At 44.9% G+C, this 21,674-nt stretch overlaps 1 protein-coding gene across 1 annotated transcript in view; it reads left to right on the forward strand.

Moving 5' to 3' along the window:
- ATP8B2 (ATPase phospholipid transporting 8B2) overlaps positions 1-21,674 on the forward strand; it is a 470,208-nt gene that overhangs the window by 25,879 nt on the left and 422,655 nt on the right. The window contains exon 2 of the mRNA XM_086947594.1: positions 20,036-20,103. Coding sequence (XP_086803720.1) covers positions 20,073-20,103 — 31 coding nt within the window. The 5' untranslated portion in view covers positions 20,036-20,072. The remainder of the gene's footprint in view (positions 1-20,035; positions 20,104-21,674) is intronic.

Genomic DNA, 21,674 nt, shown 5'->3' on the forward strand with positions numbered 1-21,674 from the left:
AGGGCAGCGAATTCAGCCCTGTCAGTGTCAAGGCTAGCTAATTGGGCCCTGGCGGTCTTCAGCTGCCTCCAGATCCTCTGGGCACCAGTGCGGCTGTGGACCCGTTCAAGTTCAGCCACTTGAGCCGTGAGGGCGTCCCGTTTTTCTTTTCGCAGTTTGGCGTCTGCTGCCGCTATAGCAATCAATTCCCCCCTCACTACGGCCTTCAAAGCGCCCCAGAGGGCCGAAGTGGAAGTGACAGAGCCATCATTGGTGGCAAGGTATTCCGAGATGCATTTACGGATTTGCGCAGCGACGGCCGGTCTCTGCAGCATGGTTTCGTTGAGCCGCCACGAGGTTGGGGTGCGCGCGGCAGCAGGCACTGTGAGCGTCAGTTCCACCGCATCGTGGTCGGAAAGAGCTGCAGGGACTATGGAAACGTCGGTGACAAGAGGTGATAAGTTGGAGGAACCTAAGAAGGGGTCTAGGCGCGCATAGGTACGGTGGACATGGGAGAAGAAGGTAAACTGTGTCGAGTTGGGATGCGCCGCTCTCCAGAGATCCGACAGGCCTCTGTCCTTTAGCCATGACCCTCCCGTTGCAGATAACGCGCCAGTGTCCCCATGGCGATGCCCAGACCTATCTTTATGTGTGTCCATTACAAGGTTGAGGTCCCCCCCAATGAGTAAATAGGTGCTAGAGGGTTGCAGCGCCTCAGAGAGTGCGTTTTTAAGAAATATTTCTTGGCTGGTGTTGGGGGCGTATATGGAGCCAGCTGTCATCGAGCTAGTGCCCACCAGTAGGGTGTATGATAGGAGGCAGCCCTTGATGTCTCCCGCTTTGACCCCCACCCGGCCCCGAAAGCGTCGGGATATAAGCATCGCCATCCCTGCTTTTTTGGTAGTAAGAGAGGTAAAGAATTGTTGGGGGAAGGCTCTTGAGCGCATCCTGTGCCAATCCTTAGCTAAGAGGTGAGTTTCCTGCAACAGGCATATTTCCGCCCCTGAGTGTTCTAGATATGAAATCACCGCCCGTCTCTTAATGGGATTGTTGAGGCCCTTCACATTGAGAGAAAGTATCTTAAGTGTATCCGGCATCTTGGGATGTTGTGGGCACAGCGCAGCGCAGTGGCAATGCTATCCTTATGCACAGCGAGCAATCCATAGAGTGCGAAGCTCGGCCATGTCCCTCGGCATACTGGTCCCCTCCTGCAGTCCCCCCCGTGTCCCCCTTGACCACCTTGTCTGGATCCCAAACCTCACCCAGAGCGGTGCGGACTTCGTAATCCCACCGGGCCAGAACCATCCCAACTCCCCCCACCCAACGCCCACGCCCTCCCTTTCCCACCCTAACCCCAACTTCCAACTCCCAACCAGTAGTCATAGTCCCGGGCCTATCCAAAGTAAGTTCAGGCCTGTGGCGTGAAAAAAGTAGAAGAGGCTGTGGCTGTGGCGACCCATGTGGCCCCCCGCCCTCACCCCGTCCCCCACTTAGAAGAAGTGAGATGATTGTGGCTCCCCCATAGAGGCTCGCTCAGGAAGGAGAAGTAGTGTCTTTAACGACTTCTTCTATGGCTGCAGCTTTGTCTTTGGCCCCTGGGTCCGGACGGAGGCGATGTTTGGGCGTGCGGCGTCTACGCACCTGTTGCCAGTCGCTGCCCGAGGGACGTGCGCAGTTAGCTGGGGAGCAACCCACGTTAGAGTCACTGTCAGAAGCATCCTCCGGCATCTCCAGTCCCAGCAGGGCACACGTGTCTTGCAGTGAGCGGAGCTGGTGTAGTTTGCCTTCCCATTTAAAGATCAGGCGGAACGGATGTCCCCAGGAGTAAGGCACCCCCTTGTCCCTCAGGAACATGGTGAGCTGAATAGAGTTGTCCCGGAAGCGAATAGGCTGCGCTCGGCGCGCTTCTCTTAGTATTATCTCCTTCAAGGGAAAGTCCGGGAGGAATGCCAGGATGTCCGGAGGGAGTGCGGGGGCACGACGGGGCAGTCCCACTCAGTGCGCCCTATCAATGCGGATGGGGAAGTCGGCGGGTTCGTTGAGGATCTCTCGAAAAAGGTCTTGGAGGTATTCCGTGACATTATTCCCCTCCGCTTTCGATGGCACACCTCTGACCCGTATGTTGTTCCGTCTGGAACGGTTTTCGAGATCCTCCGCATGTGCCTGGAGGCCCACCTGTTGTTCCTGAAGGCGGAGAATTTCTTGCTGGAGGAGGACCAGGTCTTCGCCACGGGTCTGACTAGATTCCTCCATTGCCACCACTCATTCCCCCAGCCCGTCCAGATCTCTGCGCAGCTCTCTCTGTTCATCGACCAGTTCTTGTTGCAGAGTCTGGAAGTCGGTGCGCAGTGTGTTGAAGAGGCCTTCAAGGAACGATTTCGTTATAGGTGCGTCGTCTTCTTCCTTTGTCGGGGTGGCCGAAGGCGATGTAGGTGCACGAGATTTCTCGGATTTAGAGGACGTTTTCAGTAGCAGTTCGTTGATCGGTCGGCCCCCTCTGCGGTTGGTGGAAGACATCGTGAAGTGAAGTAAGGGTAGGTTCAGAGCTTCGGGGCCAGGGGCGCGCTGCCAGAGGGAGAGCGCCAGAAGGACAGTCCAGGGAGGGCTCAGAAGCCGCCTCCAGACGCGGTGGACCTTGGCGCGAAGGGAGGAGGGCTAGATGCCGTATCCTGGGTCGAGCACCGGGGCACGGTGTCAGTTGAAGGTACCGGCGAGGTGTGGGCTGCGCCCGCCTCGGTCTGTAGTGTGTGCCCCAGTGAGGAGAAAGGTGGGCAGTGGTTATGCACTAGTGATCCCTCCGCCGGGGGCGCGACCACCAGGCCCCCCGAGTAGACCCCCCTCTCACCTCTGGATTCTGTGGACGTGGTCCGCCGGGCGCTGCCCAGATGTCGCCAAAGGGTCCGCTCTCTGCCACGTGTAGCTGCAGAAGTCCCTCGCCGGGTGGGCCCCGCTGCCAGGTAGGCCGGAGCCGGGGGCTCGAGTAGAGGGTCGCCCGGTCCGGGGGTCGCGACCAGGCGCCGGGCTCTGCCTCCACCCGGCAGGTAGTTCACGGCCCCGGAGGGGTTCGCCGGCACGTGGAGCTGCTCCGGCTGTAGATGTCCAGCACCGGACGGCAGGGCCGTCGGCGGGTGCCGCGCCGCCGCAGAGAGTCCCCACAGACGAGTAGGCCAGAGCCGGGGGCTAAAGTGGAGGGTCGCCCGGTCCGGGAGCTGCGATCGGGGCTCGGGCTCCACCCCCGCCCGGCAGGCAGCGCACGGCCCAGTAGATGCCCGTAGGCTCCGAGGGGCACTCCGGCCGAAGGGGAGGCCGGGTCGGGAGATAGGGCGTCTTCGTCCCCTGTGGAGCAGGCCGAGCAGCGCTCGGTCCAGGCGCGGGCCGACTCCCGCCGCGGCCGGAGGCTGCGTCAGCCGCGATGAAAGAGGGCGGCCGCTCCGTTTTCAAGCGACTCTGCGGGGCCGTGGATCACTCCGTGATGTGGATCGAGCAGGGGGAGCCAGCAGAAGCTCAGAGAAGGGCGATCGTGGGGGATTCGGAGACCGAGGGCGAGGAGCTTTGCAGTTATAACTCCGTCCCGGTCGCCATCTTGGCCACGCCCCCACTACGTCTCATTTTGAGCAAAATGTATCCAGAGGTAGGAAAACTGTTTAGCAAATTCCAATTTCTGCCCTGCTATTAAAAATTGGTCTCTTGGATATATTTTGTTTACCACAATACATAGTAAAGGTTTTTGATGTGTTGACTTTCAGACCCAACTCCTTCATGAAACGGCAGAAACTATCGACCACACGCTGTAGGCCCACCTGTGTACGTGACATAAGTACAGCATCGTCCGCATACAAAAGTGTTGGTATTGGGCGGCCGCCTACGAAGGGGGGATCTGAACTGTCTTTGCACAAGACACCTTCCAACTCTTTAATATATAAATTAAAAAGGAAGGGGGCCAGGACACAACCCTGCCTGATCCCGCTCCTAATGGGTATTGTGTCAGTGCGTTCTCCATTTAGACCAAAACGTACTCGGGCCGTAGCTCTCATACGGAGTCTGACACATGGATACTGTTTGTGTTAAGTTGGCCGTGTTGTATGTTATACATGAATACTATTGATCCAACGGGCTTGTTGAATATAGTACTTGTTCAAATGCCATGGTCTCCCCACAGTTGTGCCCGCCACTGGAGAGAATAAACCTTTCGGGAAAGTCTCCCATGAATTTTTACTTTCCTCCTAAGTTTGTTGCCCATGTAATCTTAATTTAGTCAGTTCTACATTTGCTGGCTGTGTTTCATATCTCTGTCTCCTTAGAGATGCTTTCCCTCGTGATATCTAAGTTATTCTTCATTATCTTTTATGTAGAAAACTCTTATAAGATTTATTGTTAAAGTTATTCCGCTTGACTCTTTATTTCTAAGGTCTTGATCCGCTTTTTTGTGAGTACATATGTTACTTCTTGAGGAGGTGTCTCTTGTCTCTGGATTTCCGCTAGCAAAGCACACTTACTTATGTGAATAAGGACTTTATGAATTGTTCACATAAACGTTGTGCTCTCCATGAGGTACTCGACACCATTCCTCTTAAGTACATATGTAAAATAAAATCATACAGCCATTACTTTGATGAATAAGGAGGCCAGTATTCAGTTCTATGTATATGTCCTCGCTGCTTCAGGTAGACCTGTTTTGTGGCCTTAATTGTTTCTGCTGTTGTCTTTGTTTAAGTATGTTGGGTGATGGCACCAACGATTAAAAACTCATGCAGTCATATTATCTTTTAGCAAGGGTAGTAATGTCTGTTACTTGCATCGCTTTTGTGCAAAGGCGGTTAGATAATTCGTGTTTACTGTTGCTTTCACAATGCATATTTAAAAATGTTTCTAACAAGTCTCAATAGTCAAGAGCCATATATCAATGTATTTATTTGGTCACATTTAAGTTAACTTGTAATTTATAATCCTTTCAGTTTATATTCATATTTGTTAGCCCCACGAGTCTATGTGGTTTACTCAAAGCAGTCTTTTCACCCTCAGGACGGCAATATGTGATTTAGGTTTTCTACTGAGGTCATTTAAGTTTAGTAAAGGGATGGTGACTGAGACAGAGTGTAGAAGGTCTACCTAGTATCTATATGGTTAATTACCTAGAAATGCCCTTGCCTTCTACGCTGGTTTCTTTGTTATTCTGTCTCATTAACCACAAGCATTTTCTAGTAAAGAAAAAAAAATCTTTATTTCTTTCAAGGCTTCAAACTTCCTTTTGAGGTACATAAAAGGAGCAAAAGAAAGAAATGCATCTCCAAAAATGTCAGTATGTCCTCTTACTTTCACCTCAAACTGTGGATGAGCGTATCCACATCCTCTTGTTACCGTCTCCTTCTGCAGGAGTGTTGACTTGTGTGTTGGTTGGTTGCCAACTTTATATGGAAATGATTCCACCTTTACATCATCCTGTCATACTTGCATAGTTTTTTCCCCATTATGTTTGTCTCAGACACTAGCCATCCACCTGTACAGTTTTAACTTGTGGTGACCCTTTTGATGTTTTGGTTGATTTTATTTAAATGAATCGACCAAAAAACAGGAATTTCACCATCAACCATTCCTGCTATTTCTGACAAAAACGTAGCACCTGCTAGTGGCGTACCAATTAGAATTAACCTCAACTGGGCTGAGAAGTTATGGCCAATACGGCATCCACAGAGCCAGTGCTGGCGGAAGATCCTTCTCTCACCTTGTGGCCAAAACCTGGAATGAGCTCCGGGCAGACATCAGACACACCCCCCCCTGAACACATTCAGGAAGACCCTCAAGACCTGGCTCTTCGGCTAAACAGATCTGCCCCTCCCCCCCTCCCCCAGCACCTTGAGACCCTCACAGGTGAGTAGCGTGCTTGATTACTACCAGGGCCACAGTCAAACTGGCTAACTAATTGCCCTGCTCTTTAATCAATAAATGAGCAGGGGTTCTGCCAGTTCCTGTTGAATTAATATAAAATCCAATTGTTTTAGTTATCAGCTGTTTTCATTCTAGGGACAATAACAGCACCTGTTCAAAGCACACATCTTCCACTCCTTGGTTTATTTAGTAGCCAATGTTAAAACTTTATAGTTAATCTATTTAATTTTTCATATATTTTGTGCCCAAAATTGTACACCATTTACAAATTTTTTAAATGTCTTACAAAGGCATTGTATAGTTTTTGCAGAAGTACGTTAAGCTACGAATATAGATCTCAAATAGTTTAAAAGATAATTGATGATATGATAGTAAAGGAGTATGTAATATAACGTGCTATGGGAATATTTTCTCTTTACGTTATCTTTTTTCGTAGGTTAATTATATACATCAGGATAACGTTAAATTAAAATGTTCTTTCTTTTTTTTATATCAAAACACTCTATTAATCTTTTAGAAGGTAGAAATACTCAAATGCTTTGAATGTTATAGAATGCCATTGGGTGATCATGTTCAGTTGTTTTAGTTCTCATGTATTTCTCTATCATTGGTCTTCGCATTATTGTGGCTTTAATTTGACACCCAAAACATACACAAGTTGCCTGTCCTGTGTTCGTCAGGTGACCACATCCATTTAGATTGCTCCCCTGCCTGCCACTTTATTTAATATCACGCTTAATTCTATATCCTCAACAAACATGGAAACACTACACCTCCTTTTCATTTCAGACTTATCAACGATTAGGTTTAACTGGCTGGAACCAGCCCAGAAATACTTTAACCAGTGTTGCTCACACGAGTCGGCATTTGGTGGAACTTCCTGAAGCCTACATTTCATCAGGCTAACCACAGACTTTCGTAACTGATCATCAGTCCACATTTGGTGTGGTTTAATAAGGTTCTTTTTTATGGTTTTAACCAGTTCAATTGTACAATCCCCACCTTGTTACGAGATTCACCCTGAATATTTGTCCAAGTCCGCTCTATTCAGCACAAATATTAAAAAACCTGTTCAATGGTAAAGTACTCAAGGTATTTCTTGAGATAGATGTTAAAACATAACCTGTATCCATCCGGTCCTGACTGTGCCCTCTTTATTCTCTGTGGTGCCTGTTCTGCTCAGTATTTTTGACTACTAAACCAGATCCACTGAATTCTTCAAATTAAGTGTCCTCACAAAACTCTCAATATCTCCTTCAACTTTTGCTGGAGCCCATGTAGGCCTTTATTTACGTCATACATCAGGCGGGTTAAGGGTGTTATCTGTACTGCAACTACAGATTCCCTTCTCTCACCTCCCAGCCCCCACTCCCCCAGATATGGACAGATCATAGCCTGATCCCGTTCCACATCACAAGTAGCCACCCTCAAACTATCAATAAAACAAATCGTCATCGTGACCACTCTGTCAACTGGAAAACCATTCAGGAAAACCTTATTCTTAATCCCATCCTTCAATCCCACTTCCCCACTCTATCCGGTAACATTGAAAGGGATGCTGACCTCTTCCATAACTGGATTACACAAGAAATTATAAACCGGAGCCCCACCAATCGCCCCGGCAAAATTCATAAAAAAACAAAAACCAACGCTCCCTGGTTCACCCCTGACTTAGCCACCGCTCACCTACTTTGCAGGAAAGCTGAGCGAAAATGGCGCAGAACCTACGACATTGACGACCGTCTCGCCTATATCCAACAGAGGAAAAACTACCTCTCTAACATTAAATCGGCCAAGAGAATCCTCTACGTAAAAGCCATCAAAGAAGCCAGTCAAAAACAAAAAACCTTGTTCTCTATAGTAAAAACTTTCACTCAGCCCAAACCTCTCCAACCCGAAATCCCCCCATCCCAAGATCTATGCGACAAGATCTCAGATTACTTCGACGAAAAAATCGCCTCCATCCAAAGGAATTTGCCCCCTCCTCAATCCCCCCAAGGGCCTCCTAATCCCGACCAACTTAGCTCGCCAGTTGGTAGTCTCAAAAATGTCACCCCTGTCACTCTGGTCCAAACCAGAGATGCTATTCTATCCTGTAAACCCGGTTCCCCTTCCGACCCCTGCCCCCCCAAGATTCTCCATCAAATCATAGATGTGGTGAACCCTACCATCAATGACATAGTCAATTCGTCACTCAGTTCCGGATCTGTCCCTCGCATATGGAAAAAGGGTGTTGTCAAACCACTCATGAAGAAGACTAACAAATCCCCAGTGGACTTGACCAATCTTCGCCCAATCACCCTTCTCCCTGCTTTGGGAAAAATAACCGAACAGTTAGTTTATAAAGAACTCAAAATCTACCTGGAAACCCACAACATACTTCATCCTCAACAATCCGGTTTCCGGCCTAAACACTCAACTGAAACTGCTCTGATTGAACTGACTGACACAATCAAAACGCTGCAAGATCAGAGGAAGAAGGCCATTCTGATACTTCTCGACCTCACGGCAGCGTTCGACACCATATCCCACACTATCCTGATCAACAGACTGATGGACATTGGGATCTCAGACACAGCCCTATCATGGATAAGATCATTCCTTAGCGACAGGTCCCAAACTGTCGCCCTCGGCCCTTTTCAATCTAAGGAGAAATCGGTCTCCTCTGGAGTACCCCAAGGGTCCATCCTGAGTCCCCTCCTTTTTAATATTTACCTCATCCCACTCCTTGCATTGATTGAATCATTCAGCATACCTGTCACCTCGTATGCCGATGATACTCAGTTGATCGTACCCCTAGAGGACAACTCAAACAAAGCTGAGCTTAACCTTAAAAACTGCTTAACTGCAGTCTTCCAATGGATGGAAACTAACCACCTCCGCTGTAACTCTAGCAAAACAGAGATCCTCCCCATCGGAAAGAACACCTCCTTCTGCCCAGCCCTCTGGTGGCCGGATAACTCTGTTGCCCCTCCCCAGACCGTCACTACCGCTAGAAACCTTGGTGTACTTTTTGACTCTGATCTATCATTCGACCAGCATGCCAGGACTGTGTCCGGCAGATGCTTCAGCATAATTAAATCTCTTAGAAAGTTCTTCGACTTTCTCCCTCTTGAGGCCAGAAAAACTGTAACAGTAGCCCTCATAATCTCGCACGTTGACTATTGTAACGGCCTCCTTGCTGGGACTAAAAAGTCCACGCTGTCCAAGCTCCAAAGCGTCCTTCACACGGCTGCCCGCCTGGTCCTAAAATTACCCCGCAAATCCTCAATCTCTGCAGCCCTAAATACCCTGCATTGGCTACCCCTCCATAAGAGAATACTCTTCAAAATACTTACCGTTGCCTTTCGGGCTTTTAACAAAACTGGCCCCAAATACTTAACCAGACGCTTCCCACACTATAACCCGAGTCGTTCCCTTCGTTCTGCCCAAGATAATCTCATGTCCTCCGCCAGGCACAACTTGAAGTCAAAAGGTGGGAAAACTTTAAGCGCCCTGGCCATCAAAGCCTGGAACAGCATGCCTTAACACCTGAGACAACAGACCCTAGAGAAGCCTTTCAGAAAACTTCTCAAAACGTGGATTTTTAACCTTCCCGACGACTGGACCAGAGCCGCCATCTAGCCTCCCTCGCGCCACCTTTCGATCGGGCATTCAGGATTTTCAGCGCCATGATGCTCCCTCCGGAGCGAACGCTGCGCTTTAGAAATACCCCCTCAAAATATCAAAAATATCAAATATCAAACTCTATTTCCATGCTGTCGCCCCTCCTTATTTTTAGTGTTCCTTAACACCTGACATTGTACTGCCAATCTCTGGATAGTGCTCCCATGGGCCCTTATGCTATTCAGTTCGCTCTACTTAGTATTCCCCTGTTTGTTTATCATACAGAGTGATTCTGTTTCCTCAAACTAATCTTCCCATTTGTGGTAGTGCGCCTTCCTACTCTGGCTACTATTCTGTTTAAGGTTCTTATGTACATACTACCCTTGTGGTTTTCCTCTGCACACACTGTGGAAGTACTTGTTCTTATTCTTCTGGATCTCATTCTTTGAAAGACTTTTTCCATGCCTGTAGCACACCTACAGCCTTGTTTACCAAGAACCCTTTCCTGCATGGTGGGCGTGATGTAGGCAAACAGAGATCGCAGCGCACCTTGTGGGAGGGTGAGCTAAATCAAGACACTCCAACCTAAAAAAGAACAAGCGCAGAGTGTGGGATTTGTACTCGCTCACCAACTTTCACTTCCACCGTTTTATTCTATTTTTTTTTTGTGCCGGACTCCTCAATACGTGAGCACTCTGGGCATTCGCCCAGCTCTGGGATGTCTGTCAAATGTAGAGCAGAAGCTCTAGTGGTAAGGGTGGCCTCCAAAGTGTACCTCAATCATGGGCAAAGGTGAAAACTCGAGAAAAAATGTAAGGAGGACCCCACACAGAGTTATAGAGGACCGTGGGGAAAACAGAGTTCAAAGTTGGCAAAGGTCCCAAGTCGGTGGACGGAGAAAGTTGTGTCCTATTTCGGTGTTGGTCTTATGGGCATGGCCTTATTACGAGAAATGTTAAATTTATAATTAACCAATTCTTTAAAAATTAAACGATTTGGCCTAAATTTTTATTTGGTTCAACTAAAACGGACGTCAATTCCGCGGGAAAGGCAAATGTACAGAGTGGTGTGATTAGTTATCAATTACATATAGAAATTGTCCATTATGGTCTCTGGCATGGACACAGATAATAACAGAGTCTACGCAGTTACTTCAGACACTTTTAGCAAGCATTGCGAATACAATTTTTCAACAAGTTAAGCAAATTAATGCTTATCCACACAAATGTTTGGTAACGATATATACATTTTATTGCACTTTATCAATACACAATTTCTGTTAAAAACAATAATTAAAAAACATTTAACAAATAGACATGATCATCACAATAATTTTGATAAAAATATATATAATATAATATAATTATGTGCAAATCAAAGAATCAAAAAGGTCGACGCGGCGTTTCGGCTTTCTTTTCTACACCTTCTTCAGGACTGATTCTAAACAATTAAAATATTAAAAACACAACATTACCAAACAATTTTTAGTTCATCTGTATATTATCACATTTCACTTGCCCTATTTTTTACATCATTGCTCATCTTTTAAGTCCACATGTATTTATGTCTGCGTTTTCTGTTTACATTTTCCTTAAACCATACTTTTATTCCTTATTACACACTTTATTTGCCTTTCCCCTGGAGAAATGTCGAATACTAGACCGGTTCCCATATTACCCCCACCAAAGGAATACGCTCTCTCTTAACGTGCATGCGTACCTTTTTATTCCAGATGGAGTTATTGCCCATGTGGAAGTAAATCGTTGGTTTAACGGAGAGTCCTCTGGGAATATGGACGATTAGTCGTTCGCAAATTATTATTTACATATCATAAAGTGGAAAACAAGTCCCTTATGATATGTAAATAATGTTATCAGAACCTAGAGGAAATTGATGGTACCCCTCTTTCATAAGGTATGGTACAAATAAGTTTTATCATCTAATGAATCTTGAGCAAGACTATCAAAACGTATAAGTCACTGATATTTACATGTCCCCATTTAGAGACACCGCAATTTTGCACATAATTGCTAGCAATTTGCGAACGACTAATCGTCCATATTCCCAGAGGACTCTCCGTTAAACCAACGATTTACTTCCTCATGGGCAATAACTCCATCTGGAATAAAAAGGTACGCATGCAAGTTAAGAGAGAGCGTATTCCTTTGGTGGGGGTAATATGGGAACCGGTCTAGTATTCGACATTTCTCTAGGGGAAAGGCAAATAAAGTGTGTAATAAGGAATAAAAGTATGGTTTAAGGAAAATGTAAACAGAAAACGCAGACATAAATACATGTGGACTTAAAAGATGAGCAATGATGTAAAAAATAGGGCAAGTGAAATGTGATAATATACAGATGAACTAAAAATTGTTTGGTAATGTTGTGTTTTTAATATTTTAATTGTTTAGAATCAGTCCTGAAGAAGGTGTAGAAAAGAAAGCCGAAACGCCGCGTCGACCTTTTTGATTCTTTGATTTGCACATAATTATATTATATATATTTTTATCAAAATTATTGTGATGATCATGTCTATTTGTTAAATGTTTTTTAATTATTGTTTTTAACAGAAATTGTGTATTGATAAAGTGCAATAAAATGTATATATCGTTACCAAACATTTGTGTGGATAAGCATTAATTTGCTAAACTTGTTGAAAAATTGTATTCGCAATGCTTGCTAAAAGTGTCTGAAGTAACTGCGTAGACTCTGTTATTATCTGTGTCCATGCCAGAGTCCATAATGGACAATTTCTATATGTAATTGATAACTAATCACACCACTCTGTACATTTGCCTTTCCCGCGGAATTGACGTCCGTTCTAGTTGAACCAAATAAAAATTTAGGCCAAATCGTTTAATTTTTAAAGAATTGGTTAATTATAAATTTTACATTTCTCGTAATAAGACCATGCCCATAAGACCAACACCGAAATAGGACACAAGTTTCTCCGTCCACCGACTTGGGACCTTTGCCAACTTTGAAAGGTGAAAACTCCCCAGCTATTCCTGGCTATGTGTTGATGGAGGTAATTTGTATCTCATTAGTAGATTGGGGATTTAGGCATGTAAGGCTTGCACCCGAGGTGGGTTAACAACATAAACTCCCTCTTTGTAAAAACCACCCAGTCCCCCCCATAACTGGGGTCCTTTCCTGCTCCATGGCATGGCATGTGGAGTGTGGTCTTCTGGTACATTTGTAAGTTTGTAGAACCTCTAGTTTGGGTGAACTGTTTACATGGTGGTGGGGATACAGTGTGCCGCCTTGCCAAGATGGTGATTTCCCTGCTGGTTACCCTCCTCTTCTATGACTGGCACCCTGTTACCAGAATTCGTGCCCCCAAACTGGCTGGACTATTCCCATGAGGTCAAGACTGATTTGCATATGGCTGGATATAAACTGGGGTGGCATGGTGAGCAAAAGAACGATGGATTTAGCCCAGATCTCTTGACTGGGGGTGAATGTTTTGATTTGTTCTGCATTCTGTCCATCTTTTGCCCCACTGGAAACAAGACATGTTTGACTGAGGATATTTGAGGAGCATTCACAAACCACCATGACAGACTGGTACCAGCTCATACTCTTCCTGCTAAGGAAAGAGGTGGAACATCCTATTTACATTATGGTGGGTGGTCCGCCTGACTGTTGGAGGCCATTACCTCCGAGTTCCCAGCACAAAACTGCTTGCCGTTTTCAGAGATTCTAGCAAAGCGGATGTGTCTCTCTGCAGTCAGTGGAGGGACCGCGGTGGCGGCTTCACTGACTTTCAGCAGAGCCGGAGCCATCTTTGGTTCCTATGCCTGAGGGGCGGCGAGGTGACACTTTGTGCTCTTTTAGTTGTAAAGATTCAGTGCACAGAAATGAACTGGTTACATTGTCAAGTTAGTGATGTATGCAGTGCTTGTGTGTACATCTCGTCATTGTCTCCATCCTCCTTGCGTTGAGGTCTGGAAAGCTGTTTGCAGCATCACCTGCTGTTTAAATGCATTCGTCATCCGATGTAACGGGGCCTAGATCCCCGCCTAGGATGGCAGCCTGCCCTCACAGGTTAAGGAATGCCCAGTGTGCCACACGTACAGCGAGGCGAGGTGTCCAGGGAAGTGCCCCAGGAATGTTAGCTCAAGATCAGTGTTAACCTTGGGACGAGCAGGCATCGGATTGGATAGTGTCTGCTGTTTGAAGGGCTACACGGGTTCGTTTTCTGACTTCAGCCTGCTAAGATTGGCCTGACCCTTCCAATATAATCTCCTCCGAATCAAACCGTGTTCGATATTTAAAAGATAATTTCCACAGTGTCACTGAGCGCCATTTCCCAATGTATTGATTATCCCGCGCTGCCTGCTGTGTGGTTTTGGAGACACTTTCAAAATAAATAAATAAATGCTCCCCCGTCTGGCTTTCCAAAGTTGTCTTGGTTGCTCTTTCGTATTTGTTATTGTGTGATTGATTGATGGAGGTGCTGTGGCTAGCAGACTGCTCTGACTGTAAAAACAAAACAAGCATTGGCAAAACCATTAGGCCTCGCCTTCGAGACTATTGCTTCTGACTTTTCCTTTTGTTCATGTGGAGTGGAACTATTTGGTGTGGAGCGAAATTATATGTTGTGTTGGGAGATTATGTCGTGTAGTGGCGGAATTGGTGAAGTTGTGTTGGGTGGAATTCTATAGAGTGGAATTACGTGGAGTGGAGTGGAATTTTATGGAGTGGAATTACGTGGAGTGGAATTCTATAGAGTGGAATTACGTGGAGTGGAATTCTATAGAGTGGAATTAAGTGAAGTGGAATTACATGGAGTGGAATTATGTTGAATGGTAAGGAGTGAAATTATGTGGCGTGGAGTGAAATTTGACGCAGTGTTGTGTGAAGATGCACAGAATTTAATTAAGTGTTGTGGGTTTGAGTTATGTTTTGTAGGGTGGCATTATGTGGAGTGAGGTGGAATTATGTGGTTGTAGTAGAATTAGGTGGTGTGTGTAATTGTGTGTCACTTGAATTGTTTCATCAAGTGGAATTTTCGGGCAGGGACTTTTGTGGCATGGAACTGAGTAGTGCTGAGTGGAATTATGTGGAGTTGGGTTATGTGGAGTAAAATTATGTAGTGTTGAGTGGAGGTATGTGGGTTGGCATTATGTGGTATGATATAAAGTAGAATTTTGTGGAGTTTAATTATGTGGCATGGATTGGGGTTGAATTATGTGTAGTGGCATCGAGTGGAATAATGTGGAGTGGAATAATGTGGAGTGGATGTATGAGGTGTGGCGTTGTGGAATTGAGGGGCATTGAGTTCTATATAGTGGAAATATGTGGCATGGTGTGCAATGGAATTATGTGGATAGTCATTGTGCGGTATTGAGTGTAGTGGAATGGAATTATTTGGCATGGCATGGTGTTAAATAATGTGGTATGGTGTGAAATTGTGGTGCTGAGTGAAATTATGTAGCGCAGAGTATAGTTATGTGTAGGGGAATTACCTGGATTTGAATTATGTTGTGGGGAGTGGTATTATATGAAGTGGAATAATGTGGTATGGAGCGGAGTGGGGATATTTGGAGCTGAATTTGTTGGAATATTATGTGACCTGGACTGGAATAGTGTGGAGTTGATTTGTGTGGCACACACTTGTGGCCTGGAATTGAGATGTTGAAATGTGTTGTGTGTGGTGGAATGGATTTGTGTGTTATGGAATTGCGTAGTACTTCATTGTGTGGGGTTGAATTTTGTGGAATGTAATTATGTGGCATGGATTGGGGTTGAATTATGTGTAGTGGCAAGGAGTGGAATTATGTAGAGTGGACAGGAACTGAGTGGGAGAAGAAGAAAGAGACACTGGGCAGGAGGGGATGGATTCAATGTAAGCTCCCAGTGCCAAAGTAAATATAGTCAGCAATGTAAGCATGTTTATCTCCATCTGATATCTGCAGGCAAGCCAGAGGAGAAGATGTAGCATAACGGCCAATGCAGCCGAGTCTGGAGCTGGGGAACCTGGTTCAAGTCTCGGCAGTGGTTCATCATCCTGTGACTCTGGTGGATCTTTTAATGTTCTTGTGCCGGCACAAAATGACGTTATCAAACATGTTCCTCTTTCTTCTTCTCCCTGGCAACAGAGCCTGTTTGCCCATTATCAAATAGGTATTTGTGACTTTTGTGTCGAAAGAGCTTGCATATTGCTTTTGTTATATTTTTTATCTGGTTCCATAGAAATTTTTTAAGATTATACAACTAAATTGAACTTGTGCATTTATTTGTTAATAACATATTTCTCCATAAAACCTTCATTCGACTTTCAGGGAGGTGTTAATTGTTTTACTGATAAGTATGTCATCTTGCTTCCCTGTTTGAAGCCCCCTCAGGCAGAGTTTCCCCAGTGCAAAAATGAAGAGCATCAGCATTTGCACTGGGCAGCTCTGTCTTCGGGGACTTCAAACAGGGAAGCAAAATCTGCTAGCAAGCCAGGGTACAGGATATGGGGTACCAGCCAAAGCTACCGACTTTGGAGCTGGGGAACCAGGTTCGATTCGAGTCTCAGTCCCAGCTCAACATCCTGTGACTGTGGGCAAATCAGTTAATCTTTCTGTGCCTATACAAAATTAATGCGTCCTGTGTAAAGCGCTTCAACACGCTTGGCTTGAATAATCACTGTATAAAAGCTGCAACATAATCAAATGTCAGAGGAGCGAACAAAGGCATCTGGTCTCCCGGCTGACCCATTGTGCTGGGAGGGGTGACGCTAATGGTAAGGAGGGAGAGGGAACAAGCAAACCAAGACAATGGGAATGAGCAGACAGAGCCAGCTACGAAAGATGCACTCTGTAGAGTGGCTCAACAAAAAGAAAAAAATAGCTCCCAAAAGATTGAGCAGTGCAAGGACACACGTACTAGGGCCATGCTCTGGGGACGGTCTCATGCTAAAAGAGGGAAGCGCCGACCAGAGAGTGACCTGCGGGATACAGCAATTGAATGGCTTTGATGCCAACCAATGATGAGTAATGGGCGGCCTCCAAGTCCACTAACAGTAAACAACATGTCTTGAAGAGACAGTGCATGCATTGTCCACGCAGGACCTAAGAACAGCACACATTTTGTAGACCTCTAGCTACCTTCATTAAAAGACACTGTATTTATGTTGTTGCTTTTCTCCCATTCACAGGAAGACGCAGCACTAACATTGTTTTATAATCACTTCCCTTTTTTGTAAATGAGGAATTTGAAACTCAAGTGTATGTGTGTGGGTGTGTGTATATATATATATATATATATATATATATATATATATATATATATATATATATATATATATATATACACACACACACAAACACGATCCCCGATAGTACAGCACCTCGAGGCGCCATCCGGGGAACGGACCATAACAGCAAGTTTTAAGTATTCAGTGATTTATTTTCCACCATGCAGACATGACGCGTTTGGTAAAACCGGACTTGATCACATGTGTGTATATATGTGTATATACTGCATATGGGCTGGTGGGAGGAGCGGGTGCTGATGACCCAACACCAGGAGACAATGGAAGAAAATGTTATTGTTTATAAACGTTTTATTGATGATATCTTTATTTTGTGGGAGGGCAGTGTGGAAAGTGCAAACAGCTTCACAGACCAGTTAAATGAAAATTCACTAAATTTAAAATTTACTTGTAATGCCAGCAGAGAGAGCATTCAATTTCTGGAGGTGTAGCTATTTGTAGAGGATGACAAAATACAAACACGCACGTACCGCAAGCCCACTGCGGGCAATGCAATCCTCCACGCAAACAGTTTTCACCCCACACCACTGAAACAATCCATTCCGTATGCGGAATGTCTCAGGATGACTCGCAACTGCAGCACAAGCGAGGGGTTATCACAAGCCAAAAATAATCTCTTCACGAGATTAAAACAAAGAGGATACTCTGAAAAAACATGCAAGGCTGCAGAGGCAAAGTGTAGTTCCAAAACCCGCCAGGAATTACTATTCCCTAAAGAACCGGAGTCTGGGGCCCCCGCACTAGAAAGACAACCACCCAGGTTAATCACAGGTTTCAATCGCCACCAAGCCAACCTTCGTAAAATACTCAGAAGGCATTGGCCGCTGGTCCGAAATGACACAACCATAGGAAACTTAGTGGGTGAAAGACCACTAGTGTCTTTCAGGAAAGCTAAATTCATGCGGCAGCAATTAGTCTGTAATGCCCCAGCTATACCCAAGCAAAAAGTCTGGTTCCAGTCACAAAAAGGCTTTAGGAAATGCACAAAATGTAAGGCCTGCAGTCATGGCAAAAATACCACTAGCATTACAGTACCCTTTCGCAAGCAACCCTACCACCTGAGGGATCACTACACATGCAAAACAGACCATGCTGTATACATGCTGAAATGTGTATGTGGTAAAATATATGTAGGGTCGACCATTTACCCAGTGCATGTTAGGGTGTTGCAGCACCTGAGGGCGATTACAAACAAGGACCCAGCTTACCCTGTAGCTAGGCACATCCACGAGGTACATGGTGGAGATGCGAAAGGTCTAACGTACTGTGTCTTAGACAATGTCCCAAAAAATGTTAGGGGCGGCAACCGCAAACTTGCATTGCGCCGCCTGGAATCCAGATATATTATTCTGTTGAATTCCAAGATTCCCGCAGGGCTGAATGCTGATGAAGCCCTAAATGTGCATATCTAGAACAGCTTACCTCATCTTTCCCAAGTACCCTGTAACATCGCATACCAGTTTGCGCGATAAATTATATTTAATCACACTTTCTGTCACATGGCCACACAGCACCCTGAGTAGATGTCAAACACCTCACAGGCTTTAATGGCTCACCTTGTATTCTATACGGGAGAAGGATTCCTTCCCATGTAGGGGGAGTAAATGCGCACTTGCGCGGGTTTGTACCTCTCCATTAGGTTCAATACTGACGGTAATGGAGAATTGTCTTTGGAGGCTCACCTTGACAAACAGTGGTCTAACTTACCGGCTGCACGAGGACGAGTGTTAACATTACAACATGTTCTGCCTCTGCCGTCAGGCCAGCAAACCGATTTCCGATGAAACGGAGCCCATTTGTTTGAACCGAGGTCCGTGAAACCAATCACAGACACGGGTTTAACACACCTCCCATCTGATACGCCCGATCCCCTATGACGCAGGCCAACATGTAGGGTGTCACGTATTACGGGTTTTCTTCCAATGATTAAACTATAAATGTATGAAGAATACAAGGATCAGCAATGCAATGAGTATGTTGATTAACATGATATAAATGTTTGATTAATGCATGCCAATGAACGTGACATGTAGAATGTACTAAAACCACCAAAGAATGTCAAACAATGTAAGCAGTCACGTAATTGTGTGGGTGTAACTCATAGTCACCATGGCAACAAACCAATGCCAATTAGGGATGACAATTATGACTCATGTGAAATTTAGAACATGTATAAAAAGCGTTACTTTGCCTGGTCAGATGTTAGTCAGCAAGGCGGAGGTAGCCGCCGAAACGCGTCTGAGCAGAAGTTGATGTAAAATAAACACCCTTGAACTAAGATACACGGAGTCAGCGCCTTCTTGGGTGGTGAAGTTTGGTGTGGTGTCAATATATATATATATATATATATATATATATATATATATATATATATATACATATATATATATATATATATATATATATATATATATATATATATATATATATATATATATATATATATATATATATATATATATATATATATTTGTCCTGTATCACACAATTTGTGTGAGCGTAGAAACCCACCTTAGAATTCTTGCCATAATGCTTCCACGGTTCGCAAAATTGGCCTTTAGACAACAATTATTGTCTTTTAGACAGCCTCTTGTGGTGTAAGTATTTCCTTGGATCAAAGTTAGTTGATTGAATAGAAGACCACCGAGCAACATCTCTACAGTTTATACGGGTTAACAGCATTTCTTTCCCCTTTTCAACTCCACTTTTCATTCCAACCTTCAACAGTGTATAATATCCTGTTCCTATCTTTTTCATTTCCCTGCACATATGCTCACATCCCCTTGACTCCCATCTGTTTTCTCCCCGACGCTGTTCCTGCCTTTCCACCTTTCTTCTCAGTTAGTCTTGGTGCGCTGTGTGATAAAAGTTACAGAGACTAAATGTTCCAGGGTATGAGTTTTACACAGTGTGCACTATAAACCATTACCTCTGGTCTCAAAATCTGACTAAGCTAGCGAACCGCCCACCTCTGTGTCGCTTCAGCTACAGCACATGAAGGCTCAATCCCCAAAGGTCATCCCACCACCTTGATGGCACATTGATTTCTAATGTAGCCTGGTGACACATCTTGTCCCCAGATGGCTTATGAAACCGTTCCTAAGCCTTCCTTCCACAGCATTAACTAATGTATCTTAAATTGACCGTGATCACTGTTCTTGTTCTAATGACATCCGTTCTTCTAGAACCCAAACACTGAATTGTGAGTGGGGAATGTATGGAATGGTTGGGTGATGTTTCCCTACAGAACTGTTCCATATAATGATGTATCGTTTTATTTCCTTCCTGTCTTTCGTTTAGGATCTCCCATGGGCCAGTCCAGCACTGTGTGGATGTCATGGAGCTGTGTGCCAAGAAACTGCCTCCAGGTAAGATGATGCCCACTATGTGTGTTACAAAGCCATCCTAATCCTTTTGCTCACAGATGTCTGCGAGTCCTAAAACATGAGGTACAGTGTGCTACATTAGAATTGTTGAAGATTTACAGTCTATGGGGCAAATTTGCTGGTTCTCCAAATGTGTATTGTGTCTCTGAACATTGAAAGGTTCTTAATAACAATATTGCTAAATAAACAAATTTTTCGAACATTAGAAAATAATTTCATATTTTTGTGACTTTGTTCCCAAATAAACCAGAATTGAAGTAATTCAGAATGAACTGTGTACTAAATTCTCTGGACATGTACATACTTTTGGTGCCTGTTTCAGTCGTGGGAGTGTATAGGCGAGACAAGGGCTTATTTTCCAGTAGTGCACCATAACTTGGCACAGCATGTGTATGCTGAACTAGTTGTCTTAATTGTGGCCAAAGGGATGCTTTGTGGAGATTGATGTGATGGTGATGTTTAGTAATAGAACAGAATTTCAGACTAGAACACTGAAGGTAACATGACTAGCTTGAAGGTAATTAAAATATATATATATATGTTTTCGTGTAGTCATCTAGTCTGATGTGGTCACGGTTTTTCAAAGACCACCCAACCCAAAAAAGACAAATGGCTTGCCCAGGGTGACCAGTTCTGAGAAAGGATGCGGCTTGCATGAGGGTGAGATCACCCGTTGGAGTCGTGAGAAAGAGACATGGCTTGTGAAATGTGCTGTCTGAGAAGGTAACTAATTGTACGAGGTCACACCTAGCTAGTGCGCCTGATGTGTATGAGCACCTAACCACACAAGCACAAGCTTGCACGTAGTCCAGCATTCGAAAAGGTGTGTTTCTCATATATTTGGAGAAGGTACCATCCTTTGCCTAACTTCACACACACAATCAGGGAAAATAGTCGTGACTTACTTCAGTAACACACCCTTAGACAAGGAGAATATGTTGTGCCTTGGCACATGAAGAGACAGTGAAACGACTTGTATGAGGTCAGTAGACAGCTTGAGAGACTGACATACCTTACCTGATTTCACATGCAGTCCAGAATGTGACCTGATTGCCTGGGGTAACGTAGTCAGGGAAGATATCCAGAACTTGCGCAGACTCGCAAGGCGAAAAGAGACATGACTTAACTCACATTACGCACCGCCAACAAAGGAGCCTACTATCTTGACGTGACACAGTCCTAGAAAGTGGCACAAGTTTCAAATATCGCACACTCTGAGACAGTGGCATGATTTGCCAGCAGTCAAACTATAAAGGTAGCAGAATTGTACTGGAGTTTGACACAGAAAATGGCAGGACTTCCTGTTGCTCCAAAGTTTGAGAAAGTCCTATATGAATAGCCTGAGGATTCACATGGTCGATAAGGGGATAAGATTACTGAGGTTACACACTGGTCTAGAAGGTGACATGATTTCCAGGTTATAGCAGTTCCTGGACCATGATTTGAGGTCAAACACAGTCAACACAGACATTACACCCAAGGTCACACAGCCTGAGATCATCACAAGGCTCTCCTCTATCGCACCCAGTTTCGTTCAGTGACATTGTATTGCT

The sequence above is a fragment of the Lissotriton vulgaris genome, chromosome 12, assembly GCF_964263255.1.
Source record: "Lissotriton vulgaris chromosome 12, aLisVul1.2, whole genome shotgun sequence".
Lineage (NCBI taxonomy): Eukaryota > Metazoa > Chordata > Amphibia > Caudata > Salamandridae > Lissotriton > Lissotriton vulgaris.